Below are 25,012 nucleotides of genomic sequence, written 5' to 3'. Positions count from 1 at the left end.
GGGCTATCCCCTACCACCGCCGCTTTGTGTTTGAGCTCAATGGGAGAATAGTTTGTACCTTTGAAGAGCGGTTTGGTGAACTTCATGCTTGGGAAGGGTATCCTTTCAATGTTAAGAAGCCTATCTCCCAGTCTATCTGGGATCAACTTGGAAAAGAAGTTGTTCACAGAGTATCCAAAAGTGTTGTCTCAATTGCTTCATACAAGCGATGAATGACGAGGATATGGTTAGGTTTTTTGCTTGCACGGGCCTGCTTATAACTAGAGGGGGCGCGGGTTCGTCCTTACTTCGGCCAATTTGGTTAGAACCAGTGACGTTGAAGGGGACATTGATCTGAACTTGGAGATTCAGGTGTTTCTCCCGCCAGAACAACGTGTGGAGGGGACATTGGAACTGTGCCATCAAGATTACCACATTGCCGTTATCAGTCTCAAGGATGATCTCACCGACGTTTGTCCACTAGATATCTTCGAGGTCATAGCTCCATCTAAATCTAAGGAGGTAGCTGCTATCGGGCGTAGGACTAGAGAAATGAATGGGTTTTTAATGGCCTCAAGGGGTAACTTGAAGTACAGAAGAAAATGTGCCAAAAGAAAGAGGTCTCAAACAAACAAGAATAGGGGTTTGATACTTGGTTGCAAAGACCTCAGGCCGTCCTCTTGTCGAATCCAGATGGTTGGCATTTGAGGGCCCCTTATTCGCATTGAAGATGGGAGTTTCATCGGCATGAACTTCTATGATGAAAGTGGGACAACTCCTTATCTGACAAGGAGCAATATAGCAGAAGTTTTGAGGAGAGGATTTACTGTTCTGGACACAGGATTGGACAACGGTCCCATTATCCTGGACAGGGACAAAAAGGGTAATGCTGCGAAGAGGAACCGGTGGCCAGTGCCCAAGCCATATCTGCTCTTGGAGTGCATCACATACAATATTAGTTTTGTCCCTTGCAAACAAATATTTAAGTTAAGAGGTAAGTGCAATATGTTTATGGTTTGTAACAAATGCTTTATGTATCATATTTGTTTATGTCTATCCCTATCAACTATCTAAGGACTATCTTATGGTTGAGGGTTTAACATGTATTTTCTTTGATACAAAAGAAGTAGGTCCTCGACACATCCAAAGTGATGCTAAATTCGCTAAAAAATGTGATGCTAGTTTTTTTTTCTTTTGATGGAACAATTGTGATGTCCCATAAGGTAAAACCTAACATAACAAGATAAACATAATAATGATTTAAAAGAAGATGGCCAAACATGAAGCCTTCTGCCCATACAAAAGGATCGAAACTTTCACTACTCACCATTGAAACACTTGCAATAATTGGTCATCACTCCCTCCATTTCAAAATATTTGAAGCTCTAGTTTTGTCCTGAATTAAACTTTTTTAGGTTTGACCAAGCCTACGGGAACATATACAACATAATGGGTGTTAGTAAAAAAATTATATAGATTTGCTCAAACATACGGAAGTTTGACTTAGGACACCTACAACTTCAAATATTTTGGAACAGAGAAAGTACAAGATAAAAAGGAAACTAGATTTTGTATGTGACAGTTGCAAAAAAGACATACATAGACTGATAGTGTATGAATACAGAAAAAACGGTTATTTACTTCCCCTGTATTTATTTATTTTAGATCGAATTTAACCTGCATTTTTCTGGCAAAGTAGCCCAAACAACAGGTCAATAGATATACAGTAATAAACATAAAATAAAACCAAGTTCAGTCACAGGTTCACACATTAACAACAGGAGTACGAACTATTTGCACATATGTAGCACAACAGGAACAGAAAGGATGCTTCTCCAGGGACTAACCCCCATTATATTACAACCAGAACAGGACGGGGACTTTCGCTTGCAAAACACAGAACGATTGTTTCCCACAAAGTGCTGCTAGCTCTTTTGACAGGGTACAACATCAGATCACCATGTGCCCTTCAGCTGCTTTCTACGGTTGTTTCGATACGGTCGCCGGCAGAGATGGCTCACATCGCATACACGATCTCTCCACTGCTGTCGATATCAAGATCTGAGTCTGATTCAAGGTCATCCATGTCATCATCCATGTCGAATCCATCAGTTAGGATGTGGTTTATACGAGAACAAGCAGGTGGTATGGTGGCCTCTGTTAGAATTTGCATGATCTCATCCATCGTCTGCATTCGCTGCTCAGGCTCCTCGTATTGGCTGCTCATGCTATCATCATCCATCAAATCAGCGGGAAGGTTCTTTAAGAACCAGTTATGGCTCCGTATTTCAGGGATGGTTATCCTCTGCATTTATCATCACCAGCAGTGTCATGAAAATGATACACATAAATACAATGGAATGCAAATAAGGTATCACCGCATTAGACACGAGTATGCCTAAGTACACAGAAAGGATAATGTAAGTGGTGGCAATGTAGACTGCAGAGATGATCCCCATATCAAAACCGTCCTACTGAAATGCACTACTTTTTGTTGAACTGATGGCTGCACACTAGATCTTCCAAAGGAGATATATTATACTCCCTCCGTCCCATAATATAAGAGCGTTTTTCACACCACACTAGTGTCAAAAACGCTCTTATATTATGGGATGGAGGGAATACCAAACAGTTACATCGGTAGCCTAAAATTAGTAAAATAATATTACTAATGATGACAAAGGAGATATACTGTGCCAAACAGTTATATATAGGTCAGCAAGCGGAACAATAATGACAAACACAGTGCAATGACACAAGTATAATTACTAAAACACAGACACAAACAGCCTAGCTTGGTCTTGTAAAAAACACATGCACATTGCCACATATAAGCCCAGCGGCAGTTGAAGAACCTAAGAGGTGTAATTCACTACTGTATGGTAAAACCTCAAGCTGCCCTGACCCCCTAATGGGGACTCTGCAAAAAGGCAGTTATCCCTCACTGGTTATACTTTGATTGTCAGGTTAAGTTTTGAGCAAAACATGAAGAAAATGTAAAGAGGCACGGTACACGTAAGTCATAATACAGGATATGATAGCTAAGCTAGTTTCTAGAATTGAACATCCAAAGACTCACCAACGCAGGATCCCCAACAAAAATCCTCGAAATTAGGTGCCTGCACTCTGGAGATATGTCCACGTTATCTGGAATTGAATACTGAACACTCAAGATACGCTGCAAAGGTGATGTCATAGTATTAGTTTTTAGTTTAAAAGGCCTAAATCATGACAAAGGAAAGAAGAGAAATAAGATAACCTGAATTGTCTTCCGAAAGTTTTTAGGTTCTTCTGGATCCTCAAAAGGATATGCACCGACTACCATGACATAAAGAGTCACACCACAGGACCATACATCAGCAATCTGTTTTAGTCATGTACAAATAGTAAGTCAGTATGAGCAAGGGTGGGTTCCTTGTCTTGGGAGGTAACAAGTCAATTAACATCAGTGATCTGACATCCTGGTTGGGTCAAATAAGAGTGGGCTATTTAAAAGCCAAATTTTCCTCTGTAAATTGCTCTGATCTCTGATAAATGTGCGCCTATCTAACTGAGTTTGCATGTTTTCAAATGTAAGTACTTATGAGGATACTATTTCGAAATGTGAGGGAAGATGTAACACTCACCAATGCTACCAAGTTCCCCAGAAAGTCAGAAAACCAATCACAGGCAGCTAATTTCCAATGACTCCCGACCAGGCATTAAGGTTCCTCTCCAGTGTTTAGGTCAAACTGATTGCCATTAGTAACCAGTAATGACCAGTGAACACTGGGCGGTAACAAGCCTTGTACTGAATTTACAAACACTTAAAATGTATAACATTTCTACGATTTCATCAGACACATAAAAGGGCATACCAGGATGAGATCATAATAAACACATCTAACAATGGTCCCAGAAAAATGGACCAGCATATCAAGTGCAACAGGGGAAACATCACTGGGAAGCTAGGCCATTTTCCTTCAAAACCAAGGAATGATTTCATCACACTACACTCTGTACAATAGCCTGTGACAAGTACATGTGTAGTACCATCTTGACTAAAGGGACACATATTCTTAGCCTAACGGTGCACATACAAGGGTTCAGCCTTCAATATACAGTATACAGAAATTCAGATTAGGAGACCAAACAACTAGACCTGTTACCAGTTTACGTCTCTCAAACTAAGTTGCATATGCGGTGAACTATACTACACCCCTCCGAAGATTAACAGAGCTCGAGAACTTGCATACCTTGCCATCATATTCTTTCTTCAACAGAACTTCAGGTGCAATATAAGCAGGTGTTCCAACAGTTGATTTTGGTTGTGAATGGAGAACTGAAGACTGCAGAAAATGAAGAATGTTTGTCATGGTTTATCAGAAAGAACCTATGAACACAACAGGCCCATAGGGTAAAATATTGATCCGGCTGTTCTAAACGCAACGCCAGGAAACCATAAAATTTCTATCTAACTGCATGAACATTGACTTAAATATCTTGTGAATCATTTTGAAAACACCCATATGCAATGTATTTTACAAAAATTATCTAGAATAACGAGTTCAATTATGTAAGCACCTTAGAATAGCCGAAATCACATATCTTCAAGCGAGGAGCAGGACTACCGTCCAGCAATGTGTTCTCCAGCTTCAAGTCACGGTGACATACTTGCTTGAAGACAAGAAATTAAGAATAAAATGGAACAGTTTAGCATACTGCAACATATGAACACATAGTAACAATAGGTGAAAGATAGGTTGTGTAAATAACCGATACCATCGAATGGCAGTAGCTGACTCCAGATATAAGCTGCTGGAAGAAGTAGCGAGCCTAAAAAAGGACATATGCACTTAGTCCCACCAATGATTCAAGCAAATATATGCATGTCAAGAAAAAAGATGCAGCAGAGTAACCAGAGAGCAGATACATACCTCATCTTCACTGAATCGTATATTTTTACATATTCTCTCAAAAAGCTCACCACCAGATGCATATTCCATGACAATAGCAAGATGGGTCGGTGTTAAAATAACCTACAAATACATGACGCACAAGTTATTTTCGCTATTTTTTCTCCTCTTTTGTGGTGAACTAGAGAACAAGCAGAAGATCATGGCTTACCTCCTTAAACCTAATGATGTTGGGATGTTTCAGTGATCTATGGTTAATTATCTCACGCTGGACATTCTCGTCTATCTGCACAACAGAACAAACAAAATAAGGCAACCAGGTAGTCACAACTATTAAGGATTTGTATTTAAGAAACAAGCCAATGTCTAAATATTTATACAATGGAGGAACATGTTCACGCTACCACCCCACATACTCACCATCTGGAGTTTCCATCTACACGAAGCTCAAATGACTCGACTAGTGATGGTGGATCACAAATAATATCAGGCCATGAAGCATGTGCTCACATATGAGCTTTATGGAAAGAAAACCCAAGAGGACCAGGGAATTAGCCAACCTATCAGTTCAAATGTCCTTCCAGAAAACTAACGGACTTTTGCTGATCCAATATCCCGAAAGAGAACCTTCTTTTAGTAAACTTCCAGGAAATGACCACAGCAAGTAATGGTATAGAAAATTATTGCTCACCACAAAAGCATTGCCTGATAAGCTAACTCCAATCATGGATATATGATACAGGGGGATCCGACTTATGGAAAGTTATTGCTCGCCACATAAGCGTTGGCCGATACGCCAACTCCAATCATGGATATATGATATAAGGGAATCAGACTTGGGCATTTTGTACCAAGAGAAGTAGCAGATTCTGGACTTAGGTAGGATCAGATTCTGGGTTCAGTGTAGAGTATTAAGTGCCTTTTAAGGTGGGAGTCTAAACATACTTGTCTAGTGATCTTTTTCAAGCTTATAACACTACAACCTCTTTCAACGGGCAACAGTTGATTGAGAATCTTCTTTTTTGCGATGCTTAATCATATTCATATTCCACATTCCAACTACAATATGGTATGATATACTTAAAGTATAAGTGAGAATAGGCCACCAAACCCAATCGTGCTAGCTATTCCTCCTCCTTTGCCTCAACAAGTGTATTATTTATTATGAATAATTTCTTGTCTCAATTGTCTAAAACAGGTAGTTTCCTGTCCCCAATAAGTGTTGCTACTGACATTAAGGATGCCATACATGGATGTACCTACATTGACTTATGCATGGGATAAGAGTAGTGGAATAGTTCATAGTGACAAGAGTTACACAGGGACACTCGCTGATTTGAGTATTAACTAATTACTTGGACCAGAAAATACTTGGCTGGGCCCCCTCAGTTGGTCAAATATACTGGCATTAAACTTAATCTGATCAATTGCATGTGCTGTAACCACAAGCAATTAGATAAACATGGATGGTCAAATGATCATGGGTCAAGGGATCATTTGCTGAAACAACAGGGTGGCAATTGTTTACCTTTCTTTACCATGCAGGCAGAAAAATGTAGGGGTTATTTCTAAATGAGGAAAGCTGATGAGTAAATTACAAAAGCAAAAAAAATACTAGTTTTAGCATTTATCAACATCAATTTGACTTGTGAGTGTATTTTACAACTTTTCACAACCATGCCACTCCTAGACATCACTACATCCACATATTTCTACTTAGAAACACCACGTTTACTGAATACACCTAAAGGGATCTTTGCCCATATGGAGTTTTATTTTCTTTGAAAAACAGACAATCACGGCCCCTAACAAGCGCACACACACGCACACTCATGACTGAAGACTCAACAGGCTGTCACCTAATACTAGGAAAACCCCAAGGGTGTTAGTAAGGCACATAGTCGATCCCAGGAATTGATCCCTCTCCAATAGGAAGCACACTCCACTGACCAACCAAGCACCGTTCTCCATCAAGTAGATGGAGATTAGTTTGCTATATTTGAAAAGTTATTTTGGAAATTACGGCTGCAGCTGTACCCTGCATTTAAAGATAAATATGAGTCAGACCGTGCTGGATCCAGGATCGAACCCTGGCGGGTGGCGTGTGCATGCCCGCATGACCAGCCAACCGGGGTATATCTTGGTACTTTCAGTCTACCTTTTAATTTTATCGGCATTTGGTGCAATGCTGTCCTGGATGTCTCATTACCACTAATTAAGGCATATCAGAACAAAACCGAAGCACCCACAGAACTACTAGAGCAGTTCCTTTTTCGAAAAGGAGGGTAGACCCCGGCCTCGGCATCGATCGATGCACGCATAGAGGTCGAAAATACTAACTATATCACATGAAATAGGTAGAAGTATCTACATCCAATAATCACAGGCAATGAAGATAAACCTAAAACTTAACCAAGCAATTCAGTCCTTGAAACAGAAGTATGACTCCTAATAATTCACAGAGCGAACAAACGAACAAGCTAGCCACTCAGCATCAACTGATTCAGCACTAAAACTACACCATCTGAATCGAACAGGTCCTAATCAGCTAGAGCCTCCCGAATCGGCCGCGATTCAGCACATGGGGGGCAAACAGGCTGGTCAAACAGCGCCGAATCGATTCAAGGGGGAAGGGGGCATGCATCGAGAAAGGGGCGGCAGGGAGGGGAACCGGCGGCATACGCATACCTTCTCCCCGCGCTCGATGTACTTGACGGCGACGAGCTCCATGGTGCGGCGGTCGCGCATGAGTCGGGCGACGCCGAAGTTGCCGGAGCCGATGTCCCGCACCAGCTCGTAGCGGTCGCTGTCGTGCATGATCGGCATGTCCATGCCCGGGCCGACCGTCAGCGCCGCCCGATCCGGCGCCGCCCCTGCCATGGCCGGCGGCGACTGGCGGTCGATGGAGGGGCCCCGCGGCCGATAGGGCTCGGTTTCCCCGGGGTGGCCGCCCCTCTCCTCCCGCCTCCTCTCCCCTCGAATCGACGGCGAGCTCAACCCCCTCTCCCCCCTCCACCGCGACGAGTCCGTCACACTGGCCGACCGAGAGAGAGAGAGAGAGAAAGATAAAACGCCCGCTCAATCACTCTCTCGCCCGTCTTATTATTGCCGGGGTTGGTGCTTGGTGCAAAGCGCTCCTCTGGGAAGTGGTTTTATTGGACGTCAGCTTTCGGCACTTGTGTCATAAATGATGTGGGGAGGAGTAGGGTTCCCATGGTTTTCCACTGGATATATATGGAAGTTTGTTGAGCCCTCATGTTACACTGCCTAAATAAAGCTAGGACCATATCTGCATTTTAATAAGCGCATTAAAAATTGCATGGTTTGATTTTTAGAGCATGAAATACAGCAAATATGATGGCAACCTATGCAAAATCCTCTCTTGATATAGTCAAAAAAAACATGTATCTCCGCTATTCTTTTGTCCATTTTCCTATTTCCTTCATTATTTTTTATTTTTGTTATCTTTGACCAACATTAGATTATTTATACATTGTATGATACAAAACGGATACTGCTATACATGTAAATATTGTTTTCATGATATGTTTTTCTAACTATGTATGTGAGCATTTCATCTTATACTTGAAAAACAATGAGAGATGATTTTTGGTGCATAAGATATTGTATTATATAATGGTTTTTTTTGTATATATCTCATAACTTTAGCTTATCCGACGCACAATGTAATAAATGGCTTTGCTCAAACGGCGCAAAATCCGCTAGTAACGGATGATATTTCTTTCTCATGTCTTTAGCTTATGTTCTACGCAATGTAATAAGTGGATTTGCTCAAACGGCGCAAAACCCGCTGGTAATTGATGATATTTTTGTTCTCATGTCTTTAGCTTATGTGGTACGCAATGTAATAAATAACTTTGCTCAAACGACAAAAAACCCACTAGTAACGGATGGTAGCACTATGTCATGCAAAGGCACCGCCCGCACAATCCAGTCTCATTTTCTTTCTCTCTTTTGTTCGCTTACTCTACATTTTGGAACCTTTTGACCAACATTAGATTAGTAGTAGATTATTATGATGTTATGATATTTGTAAATGTTCTAATTTTCCAACTATGCATGTGAACAAATCAACTTATACTTGGAAAAAAATAACAACAACAACAACAATATGAGGTGTGATTTTTGGTGCAAAAGTTATTATTATATAATGGTCTCTCATGATTATTTTTTTCGTATTATTAGCTTATGCCATACGCAATGTAATAGTGACTAGGCGCAAATGACACAACACTCACTAGTAACGGACGGTAGCACTATGTCACGCAAATTCACGTGCCGAGCATTTTACTCTAAAAATTTCCATCTAATTTTTCTAGTTCCTTCACTTATTCTTCATTTTGGCATCTTTGACAAATAACTATCAGTAGATTATATGATGTTATTGTTATGTTTGTCGATATTTCTTTCATGTTCTCTTTTTCTAACTATGCATGTGAACAAGTCAACTTATACTTGAATAAAGAACAAAAATTGAGGTATGGTTTTTGGCGCAAATGATATTACTATATAATGATATTGCAGAAAAAGGAACATTGTCTCTTTAGCTTATGACATATGCAATGAATGCCTTGGATCAAATGGCACGATACCCACTAGTAACAAACGCCAACACAATGTCACAAAGGTACTTGTTAACATTTTTCTCTTATTTTGTTCTTACTTTTCTATTGCCTTCCCTTATTCTTCATTTTGGTATCCTTGGCCAACATTCAATTAGCAGTAGATTATACTTGTAGAAAACATTTATGTTCTTTTTTTCTATGTTTGTGAACAAGCCATCTTATACATGCGAAAACAACAAAGTAATGGTGTGTGGTTTTCGATGCAAAAGATATTATTATATAATGGTCTTCCGTATATTATCTTTAGCGTATATTAAGTTCTGCAATACATAATGTCATAAATGACTTGGATAGAATAGCTCAAAACATGCTGGTAACGAATGGTCGCACCCTGCCCCTCAAAGGCACCCACCACACTATTTACTCTCCTTTTGACCACCACAGATGCTTGTTGTGAACAAGCCATCTGTGCATAAAATATTATCCCATAATTGTTTTTCATATATATTTTTTGTCGTGTCTTTAGCTTATACAACACAAAATGTATAAATGACTGGGCTTGAACTACACAAAACCCACTAGTAACGGGTAGTACCGTGTTGTGCTAAGGCACCAAGCACAAAATTTACTCTTCTTTTCTCCATTTTGCTATTTCCGTCATTATTCTTTATTTGTGTTATCCTTGACCAACATTAGATTATTTATACATTGTATGATACAAAATGGATATTGCTATATATGTAAATATTGTTTTCATGATATGCTTTTATAAATATGTATGTGACCAATTCATCTTATACTTGAAACATAAAACAAAAAATAAGATATGATTTCCGACACATAAGATATTATTATATAATAGTTTTCTGTATATATCTCATATCTTTAGCTTACCTTATGCACAATGTAATAAATGGCTTTGCTCAAACGGCACAAAATCTGCTAGTAACAGATGGTATTTTTCTCTCATGTCTTTAGCTTATGTTATACACAATGTAATAAATGAATTTGCTCAAACGGCACAAAAACCGCTAATAACGCATGATTTTTTTCTCATATATTTAGTTTATGTGGTACGCAATGTAATAAATAACTTTGCTCAGACAACACAAAACCCACTAGTGACGGATGCTAGCAGCATGTCATGCAAAGGCACCGGCCGCACAATCTAGTCTCATTTTCTTTCTCTCTTTCGTTCGCTTACTCTACATTATGTAACCTTTTGACCAAAAGTTGATTACCAGTAGATTATATTATGCAAAATGGATGCTATTAAATTTGTAAATATTATAATTTTCCAATTATGCATGTGAATAAGTCAACTCATACTTGAAAAAATAACAACAACAATATGAAGTATGGTTTTTGGTGCAAAAGATATTATTATATAATTGGGCCATTTGCATTTATGTCCCTAACTCGAACCACCTAATCAGATATAACCCTAATTCGAAAGGCTGCTTAAATTTGCCCCTCCGCCGTTAGGTGCCCTTACAGAAATGTCCTTCTGTGCCGTTATCGTCCAGTCAAACAGCTTTGACCATCCTAAAAAAATAGCAAAAGAAATCTAAAAAATCTAAAATTTTGTGAGATCGGAGATACTCATGTGCGCAAGGTGTGTGCAAATTTTTGTGCTATTTGGACATTCCAGGAGCTCGTGGCGAGGAAAAACAGTTAATCTACACGCTTGTGAACAGTAAATTTGAAATAAAATAGCAAGAAAAATCAAAAAAATATGAAATTTTTTGGCATCAAAGAGGCTTGGGTGCACAAGGTGCTTGCAAGTTTTGTGAGCAAATGACATGCAAGGAGCTCTAGCAATAAAAAACAAAATAGTCATTTTTCCCATTTTTTTCCCGAGCCAAATTTTGTTTTTTTCTCCACAAGCCCCTCCATTGTCCAAACACAACAAAAATTTGCACGCAGCTTGCAGACCCGAGCCACTTTGATGCCAAAAAATTTCATATTTTTTGCTATTTTTTTGAATTTATTGTTCACATGCTTACATATTTATTGTCTTTCCTTTGACACGAGCTCCTGGAATGTCCAAACAGCACGAAAATTTGCACGCACCTTGCGAACCTGAGTATCTTTGATTCCACAAATTTTCAGAATGTTTAGATATTTTTTGCTATTTTTTTCAGGACGGTCAAAGCCCTTTGACCGGCTTTGATCTACTTTGACCGGACGGTAACGGCACAGAAGGGCATTTCTGTAAGTGCACCTAACGGTAGAGGGGTAAATTTGAGCAGGCTTTGAAATTAGGGGTAAATCTGAGAGTGGGCACAAATTAGGGGCATAAATGTAAATGTCCCTATATAATTGGCCTCCCATGATTATCTTTCTCGCATGATTAGCTTATTCCATACGTAATGCAATAGTGACTAGGCGCAAATGACACAACACTCACTAGTAACTGATGGTAGCACTGCCACGCAAATCCACCTGCCACACATTTTAGTATGAATTTTCGTCTAATTTTTCTAGTTCCTTCGCTTATTCTTCATTTTGGCATCTTTGACCAGTAATTAGCAATAGATTATATGATGCTATTGTTATGTTTGAAAATATTTCTTTCATGTTCTCATTTTCTAACTATGCATGTGAACAAGTCAACTTACACTTGCATAAACAACAAAAAACGAGGTATGGTTTTTGAAGGAAATATGCCCTAGAGGCAATAATAAAGTTGTTATTTATATTTCCTTATATTATGATAAATGTCTATTATTCATGCTAGAATTGTATTAACCGAAAACTTAGTACATGTGTGAATACATAGATAAACAGAGTGTCACTAGTTTGCCTCTATTTGACTAGTTCATTGAATCAATGATGGTTATGTTTCCTAACCATAGACATGAGTTGTCATTTGATTAACGGGATCACATCATTAGAGAATGATGTGATTGACTTGATCCATCCGTTAGCTTAGCACGATGATCGTTTAGGTTGTTGCTATTGCTTTCTCCATAAGTTATACATGTTCCTATGACTATGAGATCATCCAACTCCTGAATACCGGAGTAACACTTTGTGTGCTACCAAACGTCACAACGTAACTGGGTGATTATAAAGGTGCTATACAGGTGTCTCCAATTGTGTTTGTTGAGTTGGCATAGATCGAGATTAGGATTTGTCACTCCGACTGTTGGAGAGGTATCTCTGGGCCCTCTCGGTAATGCACATCACTATAAGCCTTGAAATCAATGTGACTAATGAGTTAGTTGCGGGGTGATGCATTACGAAACGAGTAAAGAGACTTGCCGGTAACGAGATTGAACTAGGTATTGAGATAACGATGATCGAATCTCGAGCAAGTGAGATACCGATGACAAAGGGAACAACGTATGTTGTTATGCGATTTGACCGATAAAGATCTTCGTAGAATATGTAGGAACCAATATGAGCATCCAAGTTCCGCTATTGGTTATTGACCAGAGATGAGTCTCGGTCATGTCTACATAGTTCTCGAACCCATAGGGTCTGCACGCTTAATGTTCTGTGACAATTTGTATTATGAGTTATGTGATTTAATGATCGAAGTTTGTTCGGAGTCCCAGATGAGATCGAGGACATGACGAGGAGTCTCAAAATGGTCGATACGTAAAGATCGATATAATGGAAGGCTATATTCGGACATTGGAAAGGTTCTGAATGATTCGGGTATTTTTCAGAGTATCGGAGAGTTACGGGAATTCGTATTGGACCTTAATGGGACATACGGGTAAGGAGAGGAAGGCCTCAAGGGTGGCCACGCCCCTTCCCCATGGACCGGTCCGAATTGGACTAGGAAAAGGGGGCGCCCCCTTCCTTCCTTCTCCTTCTCCCTTCCCTTTTTCTATTCCATGTGGGAGGTGGAATCCTACTAGGACTAGGGAGTCCTAGTAGGACTCCACACTTTGGGCGCGCCCTATAAAGGCCGGCCTCCTCCTCCCTCCATCCTTTATATACGTGGCCAGGGGGCACCCAATAGACACAAGTTGATCATTGATCCCTTAGCCGTGTGCGGTTCCCCCCTCCATCACAATCCACCTCGGTCATATCGTAGTAGTGCTTAGGAGAAGCCCTATTCCGGTAGCATCATCATCACCGTCATCACGCTATCGTGCTGACGAAGCTCTCCCTCGACACTCAGCTGGATCGAGAGTTCATGGGACGTCACCGAGCTGAACGTGTGTAGATCGCGGACGTGCCGTACTTTCGGTACTAGGATCGGTCGGCTCGTGAATACGTGCGACTACATCAACCGCGTTGTCATAACGCTTCCGCTTACAGTCTACGAGGGTGCGTGGACAACACTCTTCCCCTCTCGTTGCTATGCATCACCATGATAGATCTTGCGTGTGCGTAGGATTTTTTTTGAAATTACTGTGTTCCCCAATAGTGGCATCAGAGCCAGGTCTATGCGTAGATGTTATATGCACGAGTAGAACACAAAGGAGTTGTGGGCATGGGTATATACATATTGCTTGCCATCACTAGTTGATTCTTGATTCAGCGGTATTGTTGGATGAAGCGGCTCAGACCGACATTACGTGTACGCTTATGCGAGACTGGTTCTACCAACGTGCTTCGCACACAGGTGTCTAGTGGGTGTTTGTTTCTCCAACTTTAGTTGAATCGGATTCAATGAACAAGGTTCTTTCTGAAGATCAAAAGGCAATCACTATACCACGTTGTGGTTTTTGATGCGTAGGTAAGAACGGTTCTTGCAAAGCCCGTAGCAGCCACGTAAAACTTGCAACAACAAAGTAGAGGATGTCTAACTTGTTTTTGCAGGGCATGTTGTGATGTAATATGTCAAGACGTGATGAGATATAAATTGTTGTATGAGATGATCATGTTTTGTTGAAGTTATCGGCAACTGGCAGGAGCCTTGTGGTTGTCTCTTTATTGCATAAGATGCAAGCGCCATATAATTGCTTTATTTTATCGCTATGCGATAGCAATAGTTGCAAAAGCAATAGTTGGTGAGACGACCATGTGACGACACATAGAGATCAAGATGATGGAGATCATGCTGTCATGCCAGTGACGTAGAGATCATGCGGTGTTTTGGAGATGGAGATCAAAGGCACAAGATGATGATGGCCATATCATGTCACATATTTTGATTGCGTGTGATGTTTATCCTTTATGTATCTTATTTTGCTTAGTTCGGCGGTAGTATTATGAGATGATCTCTCACTAAATTTCAAGGTATAAGTGTTCTCCCTAAGTATGCACCATTGCGACAGTTCGTCGTGCCGAGACACCACGTGATGATCGGGTGTGATAAGCTCTATGTTCATATACAATGAGTGCAAGCCAGTTTTGCACATGCGGAATACTCGGGTTAAACTTGACGAGCCTAGCATATGCAGATATGGCCTCGGAACACTAGAGATCGAAAGGTTGAGCGTGAATCATATAGTAGATATGATCAACATAGTGATGTTCCCCATTGAAAACTACTCCATCTCATGTGATGATCGGACATGGTTTAGTTGATTTGGATCACATGATCATTTGGATGACTAGAGGGGTGTCTATCTAAGTGGGAGTTCTTAAGTAATATGATTAACTGAACTTTAATTTATCATGAACTTAGTCATGATAGTATTTGCATATCTATGTTGTAGATCAATAGCTTGCGATGTAGCTCCCCGTTTATTTTTTAATATGTTCCTAGAGAAAAATAAGTTGAAAGATGATAATAGCAATGATGCAGACTGGGTCCGCAATCTGAGGATTATCCTCATTGCTGCACAGAAGAATTATGTCCTTGATGCACCTCTAGGTGACAGACCTATTGCAGGAGCAGATGCACACGTTATGAACGTTTGACAAAGCTCGGTATGATGACTACTTAATAGTTTAGTGCACCATGCTTTACGGCTTAGAACCGGGACTTCAAAAATGTTTTGAACGCCACGGAACATATAAGATGTTCCAAGAGTTGAAATTGGTATCTCATACTCATGCCCGTGTCAAGAGGTATGAGACCTCTGACAGTACTTTGCCTACAAGATGGAGGAGAATAGCTGAACGAGTGAGCATGTGCCAGAACGTCTGAGTACTACAATCACTTGAATCAAGTGGGAGTTAATCTTCCCGATAAGATAGTGATTGACAGAGTTCTCTAGTCACTATCACCAAGTTACTAGAACTTCGTGATGAACTATAATATGCAAGGAATAATGGAAACGATTCCTAAAGCTCTTCGTGATGCTGAAATCGGCGAAGGTAGAAATCAAGAAAAAGCATCAAGTGTTGATGGTTGAGAAGACCACTAGTTTCAAGTAAAAGGGCAAGGGAAAGAAAGGGAACTTCAAGAAGAATGGCAAGCAAGTTGCCACTCCCATGAAGAAGCCCAAAGCTAGACCCAAGCCCGAAACTGAGTGCTTCTACTGCAAAGGAAATGGTCACTGGAAGTGGAACTGCCCTAGATACTTGGCGGATAAGAAGGATGGCAAAGTGAACAAAGGTATATTTGATATACATGTTATTGATGTGTACTTTACTAGTGTTTATAGCAAACCCCTCAGTATTTGATACTAGTTCAGTTGCTAAGAGTGGTAACTCGAAACGGGAGTTGCAAAATAAACAAAGACTAGTTGAGGACGAGGTGACGATGTGTGTTGGAAATGATTCCAAGGTTGATAAGATCACCATCGCACACTCCCTTTGCCTTCAGGATTAGTGTTGAACCTAAAATAAATGTTATTTGGTGTTTGCGTTGAGCATAATATGATTGGATCATGTTTATTGCAATACAATTATTCATTTAAGTCAAAGAATAATTGTTATTCTATTTACATGAATAAAACCTTCTATGGTCATACGCCCAAGGTGAATGGTTTATTGAATCTCGATCATAGTGATACACATATTCATAATATTGAAGACAAAAGATACAAAGTTAATAATGATAGTGCAACCTATTTGTGGCACTGCCGTTTAGGTCATATTGGTGTAAAGTGCATGAAGAAACTCCATGCTGATGGACTTTTGGAATCACTTGATGCTTGCGAACCATGCCTCATGGGCAAGATGACTAAGACTCCGTTCTCTGGAACAATGGAGCGAGCAACTGACTTATTGGAAATAATACATACTGATGTATGCGATTCGATAAGTGTTGAGGCTCGTGGTGCGTATCATTATTTTCTGACCTTCACAGATGATTTGAGCAGATATGGGTATATCTACTTAATGAAACATAAGTCCGAAACACTTCAAAAGTTCAAAGAATTTCAGAGTGAAGTGGAAAATCATCGTAACAAGAAAATAAAGTTTCTACGATTTGATCGCAGAGGCGAATATTTGAGTTACGAGTTTGGTCTTCATTTGAAACAATGTGGAATAGTTTTGCAACTCACTCCACCTGGAACACCACATCATAATGGTGTGTCCGAACGTTGTAAGCGTACTTTATTGGATATGATGCGATCTATGATGTCTCTTACCGATTTACCACTATCGTTTTGGGGTTATGCATTAGAGACAACTGTATTCACGTTAACTAGGGCACCATCTAAATCCGTTGAGATGACACCGTATGAACTATGGTTTGGCAAGAAGCCAAAGATATTGTTTCTTAAAGTTTGAGGTTGCGATGCTTATGTGAAAAAGTTTCAAACTGATAAGCTCGAACCCAAATCGGAGTAGTGCATCTTCATAGGATACCCAAAAGAAACTGTTGGTTACACCTTCTATCACAGATCCGAAGGCAAGATATTTTGTTGCTAAGAATGGATCCTTTCTAGAGAAGTACTTTCTCTCGAAAGAAGTGAGTGAGAGGAAAGTAGAACTTGATGAGGTAATTGTACCTTCTCCCGGATTGGAAAGTAGTTCATCACAGAAATCAGTTCCATTGATTCCTACACCAATTAGTGAGGAAGCTAATGATGATGATCATGAAACTTCAGATCAAGTTACTACCGAACCTCGTAGGTCAACCAGAGTACGGTCCGCACCAGAGTGGTACGATAATCCTGTTCTGGAGGTCATGTTACTTGACCATGACGAACCTACGAACTATGAGAAAGCGATGACGAGCCCAGATTCCGCGAAATGGCTTGAAGCCATGAAATCTGAGATGAGATCCATGTATTAGACCAAAGTATGGACTTTGATTGACTTGCCCGTTGATCGGTGAGCCATTAAGAATAAATGGATTTTCAAGAGGAAGACGGACACTGATAGTAGTGCTACTATCTACAAAGCTTGAATTGTCGCAAAAGGTTTTTGACAATTTCAAGATGTTGACTACGATGAGATTTTCTCACTCGTAGCGATTCTTAAGTCTGTCCAAATCATGTTAGCAATTGCCACATTTTATGAAATCTGGCAAATGGATGTCAAAACTGCATTCCTTAATGGATTTCTTAAAAAAGAGTTGTATATGATGCAACAAGAAGGTTTTGTCAATCCTAAAGGTGCTAACAAAGTGCGCAAGCTCCAGCGATCCATCTATGGACTGGTGCAAGCATCTCGGAGTTGGAATATATACTTTGATAAAGTGATCAAAGCATATGGTTTTATACAGACTTGGGTGAAGCCTGTATTTACAAGAAAATGAGTGGGAGCACTAAATCATTTCTGATAAGTATATGTAAATGGCATATTGTTGATCGGAAATAATGTAGAATTTTCTGGAAAGCATAAAGGAATGTTTGAAAGGAGTTTTTCAAAGAAAGACCTCGGTGAAGCTACTTACATATTGAGCATCAAGATCTATAGAGATAGATCAAGACGCTTGATATATTTTCAATGAGTACATACCTTGACAAGATTTTGAAGTAGTTCAAAATGGAACAGTCAAAGAAGGAGTTCTTTCCTGTGTTGCAAGGTGTGAAGTTGAATAAAGACTCAAAACCCGACCACGGCAAAAAAATAGAAAGAGAATGAAAAGTCATTCCCTATGCCTCAGTCATAGGTTCTACAAAGTATGCTATGGTGTGTACCAGACCTATTGTGTACCTCACCATAAGTTTGGCAAGAGGGTACAATAGTGATCCAGGAGTGGATCACTGTACAGTGGTCAAAAATATCCTTAGTGGAATAAGGAAATGTTTCTCGATTATGGAGGTGACAAAGAGTTTGTCGTAAATAGTTATGTCGATGCAAGCTTTGACGCCGATCTGGATGACTCTAAGTCTCGATCTAGATACATATTGAAAGTGGGAGCAATTAGCTAGAGTAGCTCCGTGCAAAGCATTGTAGACATAGAAAATTTGCAAAATACATACGGCTCTAAATGTGGCAGACCCGTTGACTAAATTTCTCTCACAAGCAAAACATGATCACTCTTTGGGTGTTAATGACGTAGCGAAGTGAACTAGATTATTGGCTCTAGTAAACCCTTTGGGTGTTAGTCACATGGAGATGTGAACTAATCACATAAAGATGTGAACTATTGGTGTTAAATCACATGACGATGTGAACTAGATTATTGACTATAGTGCAAGTGGGAGACTGAAGGAAATATGCCCTAGAGGCAATAATAAAGTTGTTATTTATATTTCCTTATATCAGGATAAATGTTTATTATTCATGCTAGAATTGTATTAACCGAAAACTTAGTACATGTGTGGATACATAGACAAACACAGTGTCACTAGTTTGCCTCTATTTGACTAGCTTGTTGAATCAATGATGGTTATGTTTCCTAACCATAGACATGAGTTGTCATTTGATTAACGGGATCACATCATTAGAGAATGATGTGATTGACTTGACCCATCGGTTAGCTTAGCACGATGATCGTTTAGTTTGTTGCTATTGCTTTCTCAACTTATACATGTTCCTATGACTATGAGATCATGCAACTCCCGAATACCGGAGGAACACTTTGTGTGCTACCAAACGTCACAACATAACTGGGTGATTATAAAGGTGCTCTACAGGTGTCTCCGATGGTGTTTGTTGAGTTGGCATAGATCGAGATTAGGATTTGTCACTCCGATTGTCGGAGAGGTATCTCTGGGCCCTCTCGGTAATGCACATCACTATAAGCCTTGAAAGCAATGTGACTAATGAGTTAGTTGCGGGATGATGCATTACGGAATGAGTAAAGAGACTTGCCATTAACGAGATTGAACTAGGTATTGAGATACCGACGATCGAATCTCGGGCAAGTAACATACCGATGACAAAGGGAACAACGTATGTTGTTATGCGGTTTGACCGATAAAGATCTTCGTAGAATATGTAGGAACCAATATGAGCATCCAGGTTCCGCTATTGGTTATTGACCGGAGATGAGTCTCGGTCATGTCTACATAGTTCTCGAACCCATAGGGTCCGCAGCTTAATGTTCTGTGACGATTTGTATTATGAGTTATGTGATTTGATGACCGAAGTTTGTTCGAAGTCCCGGATGAGATCAGGGACATGACGAGGAGTCTCAAAATGGTCGAGACGTAAGGATCGATATATTGTAAGGCTATATTCGGACATCGGAAAGGTTCCGAGTGATTCGGTTATTTTTTGGAGTACCGGAGAGTTACAGGAATTCGTATTGGGCCTTAATAGGCCATACGGTTAAGGAGAGGAAGGCCTCAAGGGTGGCCGCGCCCCTTCCCCATGGACTGGTTCTAATTGGACTAGGGAAAGGGGGCGCCCCTTCCTTCCTTCTCCTTCTCCCTTCCCTTTTTCCTATTCCATGTGGGAGGTGGAATCCTACTAGGACTAGGGAGTCCTAGTAGGACTCCACACTTTGGGCGCGCCCTATGAGGGCCGACCTCCTCCTCCCTCCATCCTTTATATACGTGGCCAGGGGGCACCCCATAGACACACTAGTTGATCATTGATCCCTTAGCCGTGTGCGGTGCCCCCTCCATCATAATCCACCTCGGTCATATCGTAGTGGTGCTTAGGAGAAGCCCTGTTCCGGTAGCATCATCATCACCGTCATCACGCCGTCGTGCTGACGAAGCTCTCCCTCGACACTCAGCTAGATCGAGAGTTCGTGGGATCTCACCAAGCTGAATGTGTGCAGATCGCGGAGGTGCCGTACTTTCGGTACTAGGATCGGTCGGATCGTGAAGACGTACGACTACATCAACCGCGTTGTCATAACGCTTCCGCTTACGGTCTATGAGGGTACGTGGACAACACTCTTCCCCTCTCGTTGCTATGAATCACCATGATAGATCTTGCGTGTGCGTAGGAATTTCTTTGAAATTACTGCGTTCCCCAATAGTTTTTGGCACAAATGATATCACTATATAATGATATTGCAAAAAAACATTGTCTCTTTAGCTTATGACATATGCAATGAATGCGTTGGACCAAATGGCACATTACCCTCTAGTAACAAACGGCAACACGATAAGGCACATGTCAACAATTTTCTCTTAATATGTTCTTACTTTCCTATTTCCTTCCCCTATTCTTCATTTTGGTATCTTTGGCCAACATTCAATTAGTAGTAGATTATACTTGTAGAAAATAGTTATGTTCTTTTTTCTATGTTTGTGAACAAGCCATCTTATACGTGAGAAAACAACAAAATAATGGTGTATGGTTTTCGGTGCATAAAACATTATTATATAATGGTCTTCCATATATTATCTTTGGCGTATATTTAGTTTTACAATACATAATGTCATAAATGACTTGGATAGAATAACTCAAAACCTGCTGATAACGAATGGTCACACCCTGCCCCTCAAAGGCACCCACCACACTATTTACTTTCCTTTTTTCCTATTATTTTTTATTTCCTTTATTATTCTTCATTTCTTTTCATCATTAACAAACATTAGATTAGCAATAGCTTATGTGATGCAAAATGGATATTACTGTGCTATAAGAGATTGTTTCATGTTCTATTTTTCTAAATATGTATGTGAACATGTCATCTTAGACTACAAAAAAATGGTTAGGTATACTTTCTGGTGCATAAGATATTACTACTTTTTGGTGCATAAGATACATATAGACGGCGCCAAAGTCCACTTGCAACGAAAGGTAGCACCATGCCACGCAAAGGCGGCCACCGCTCAATCCTCTCGACGCACACATCCATTTTCATCGATATCCAACATTTTATTCTTTGCCTTCACGTCATCCTTTCTCCACCACCTCATCCGTCATTGATTCGCACCTTCTCGATAGTTGTATCTCCTTCTCTCCTGCTCACCCTTATCAATGTGATCGCTGCCACCATCGGATCCTCCATTGTCCTTTGTTTTTTGTTGCTTGCCACCATTGTACTGGCCACCACTTAATGTCCCCTGCCTCATTGTCATCCTCTTACTTCTCTAGCATCACCGTCTTCTCTAAGAAATCTTTAATTGTTGACACTTGACACATACTTCCCCGTTCACAACCTTTTTAGTCTAATAACCATCATCCACCCACTAAATGGAGGGAGGGGTCGTGTGATGTACTCCCTCCATCCGAAAAATACTTGTCCAGGGAATGGATGTATCTAGATGTATTTTAGTTCGAGATACATCCATTTGTATCCATTTCTACGACAAGTATTTCCGGACGGAGGGAGTATTTAATAATAGTGAACCCCCTACTATTTCAGATCCTATTGTTGTAAGGCTAACACGCCACACCTCTTTATGCAACGTCTAAGCTCCACCTATGATCCACTCCACTTTTAAGTGATGTTTCTTTTGTTTAGACAACAACCCAACTTCAGTGAGAAATAATAATATACAAACACACACACACACCACTGTCATTGAGCCCGGATGGTGGCTTGTTGCGGTGTCTCTCGGTGGCGTTTCTGTTGGGGAACGCAGTATTTCAAAAAAAATCCTACGATCATGCAAGATCTATCTAGGAGATGCATAGCAATGAGAGGGAGGAGTGTGTCCACATACCCTTGTAGAATGAAAGCGGAAGCGTTAAGAAATGCGGTTGATGTAGTCGAACGTCTTCGTGATCCAACCGATCAAGTACCGAATGCACGACACTTCTGCGATCCGCACACGTTCAGCTCGATCACGTCCCTCGTACTCTTGATCCAGTTGAGCCCGAGGAAGAGTTTCGTCAGCACGATGGCGTGATGACGGTGATGATGAAGTTACCGACGCAGGGCTTCGCCTAAGCACTACAATGATATGACCGAGGTGGAAATCTGTGGAGGGGGGCACCGCACACGGCTAAGACAACTGTCAACTTGTGTGTCTATGGGGTGTCCCCTTCCCCCGTATATAAAGGAGTGGAGGAGGGGAGGGCCGACCTTCTCTATGGCGTGCCCCAAGGGGGATTCCTACTCCTAGTTGGAGTAGGTTTCCCTCCCTTCCCTAGTTGGAGTAGGAGAAGAAGGAAGAGGGAGAAGGAGAGAAGGAAAGGGGGCCGGACCCCCTCCCAATTCGGATTGGGCTTGGGAGGGCACCTCGGCCACCTCCTTCTCTCTCCCACCATGGCCCATCAAGGCCCATTGACTCCCCGGGGGGTTCCGATAACCCCCCGATACTCCGGTATTTGCCCGAACTCATCCGAAACCATTCCGGTGTCCAAACATAGCTTCCAATATATCAATCTTTATGTCTCGACCATTTCGACATTCCTCTCGTCATGTCCGTGATCACATCCGGGACTCCGAACTACCTTCGGTTCATCAAAACACATAAACTCATAATACCGATCATCATCGAACGTTAAGCGTGCGGACCCTACGGGTTCGAGAACTATGTAGACATGACCGAGACTCACTTTCGGTCAATAACCAATAGCGGAACCTGGATGCTCATATTGGTTCCTACATATTCTACGAAGATCTTTACCAGTTAAACCGCATAACAACATACGTTGTTCCCTTTGTCATCGGTATGTTACTTGCCCGTGATTCGATCGTCGGTATCATCATACCTAGTTCAATCTCGTTACTAGCAAGTCTCTTTACTCGTTCCGTAATGCATCATCCCACAACTAACTCATTAGTCACATTTCTTGCAAGGCTCATAGTGATGTGCATTACCGAGAGGGCCCAAAGATACCTCTTCGATACACGGAGTGACAAATCCTAATCTCGATCTATGTCAACTCAACAAACACCATCGGAGACACCTCTAGAGAATCTTTATAATCACCCAGTTACGTTGTGACGTTTGATAGCACACAAGGTGTTCCTTCGGTATTCAGGAGTTGCATAATCTCATAGTTAGAGGAACATGTATAAGTCATGATGAAAGCAATAGCAATAAAACTAAACGATCATTTATGCTAAACTAACAGATGGGTCTTGTCCATCACATTATTCTATAATGATGTGACCCCGTTCATCAAATGACAACACATGTCTATGGTCAGGAAACTTAACCATCTTTGATTAACGAGCTAGTCAAGTAGAGGCATACTAGGGACACTCTGTTTTGTCTTTGTATTCACACATGTACTAAGTTTCGTGTTAATACAATTATAGCATGAATAATAAACATTTATCATGATATAAGGAAATATAAATAACAACTTTATTATTGCCTCTAGGGCATATTTCCTTCAGTCTCCCACTTGCACTAGAGTCAATAATCTAGTTCACATCGCCATGTGATTTAACACCAATAATTCACATCTTTATGTGATTAGTTTACATCTCCATGTGACTAATACCCAAAGGGTTTACTAGAGTCAATAATCTAGTTCACATCACTATGTGATTAACACCCAAAGAGTGATCATGTTTTGCTTCTGAGAGAAGTTTAGTCAATGGGTCTGCCACATTCAGAGCCGTATGTATTTTGCAAATTTTCTATGTCTACAATGCTCTGCACGGAGCTACTCTAGCTAATCGCTCCCACTTTCAATATGTATCTAGATCGAGACTTAGAATCATCCAGATCGGTGTCAAAGCTTGCATCGGCGTAACCCATTACGACGAACTCTTTGTCACCTCCATAACCGAGAAACATTTCCTCATTCCACTAAGGATAATTTTGACCGTTGTTCAGTGATCCACTCCTGGATCACTATTGTACCCTCTTGCCAAACTCATGGTGAGGTACACAATAGGTCTGGTACACAACATAGCATACTTATAGAACCTATGACTGAGGCATAGGGAATGACTTTTCATTCTCTTTCTATTTTCTGTTGTGGTCGGGTTTTGAGTCTTTACTCAACTTCACACCTTGCAACATAGGCAAGAACTCCTTCTTTGACTATTCCATTTTGAACCACTTCAAAAACTTGTCAAGGTATGTAACCATTGAAAAAAGTTATCAAGCGTCTTGATCCATCTCTATAGATCTTGATGCTAAATATGTAAGCAGCTTCACCAGGGCCTTTCTTTAAAAAACTCCTTTCAAACACTCCTTTATGCTTTCTAGAAAATTCTACATTATTTCCGATCAACAATATGTCATTCACGTATATTTATCAGAAATGCTGTAGTGCTCCCACTGACTTTCTTGTAAATACAGGCTTCACCACAAGTTTGTATAAAACTATATGCTTTGATCAACTCATCAAAGTGTATATTCCAACTCCGAGATGTTTGCACCAGTCCATAGATGGATCGCTGGAGCTTGCACACTTTGTTAGCACCTTTGGGATTGACAAAACCTTCTTGTTGTATCTTATACAACTCTTCTTTAATAA

The 25,012-nt window shown here is 40.6% G+C and overlaps 1 protein-coding gene across 1 annotated transcript; it reads right to left on the bottom strand.

Moving 5' to 3' along the window:
• Positions 1-1,675: 1,675 nt before the first annotated feature.
• Positions 1,676-7,867, bottom strand: LOC119303259 (serine/threonine-protein kinase SAPK8). Its single transcript, XM_037580370.1, has 9 exons — positions 7,563-7,867; positions 5,086-5,160; positions 4,896-4,997; positions 4,741-4,794; positions 4,543-4,635; positions 4,215-4,307; positions 3,239-3,343; positions 3,059-3,157; positions 1,676-2,284 (listed from the first exon to the last, which is right to left on the bottom strand). Exons 1-9 carry the CDS (start codon positions 7,752-7,754, stop codon positions 1,997-1,999), a joined length of 1,101 nt encoding a protein of 366 aa, XP_037436267.1. The 5' UTR covers positions 7,755-7,867; the 3' UTR covers positions 1,676-1,996.
• Between the last annotated feature and the right edge of the window lie 17,145 nt (positions 7,868-25,012).

The sequence above is a fragment of the Triticum dicoccoides genome, chromosome 5A (assembly GCF_002162155.2).
Source record: "Triticum dicoccoides isolate Atlit2015 ecotype Zavitan chromosome 5A, WEW_v2.0, whole genome shotgun sequence".
NCBI classification, from domain to species: Eukaryota; Viridiplantae; Streptophyta; class Magnoliopsida; order Poales; family Poaceae; genus Triticum; species Triticum dicoccoides.
The sequence above is the reverse complement of the archived record's forward strand: the minus strand, read 5'-3'. Positions and strand labels throughout refer to the sequence as shown.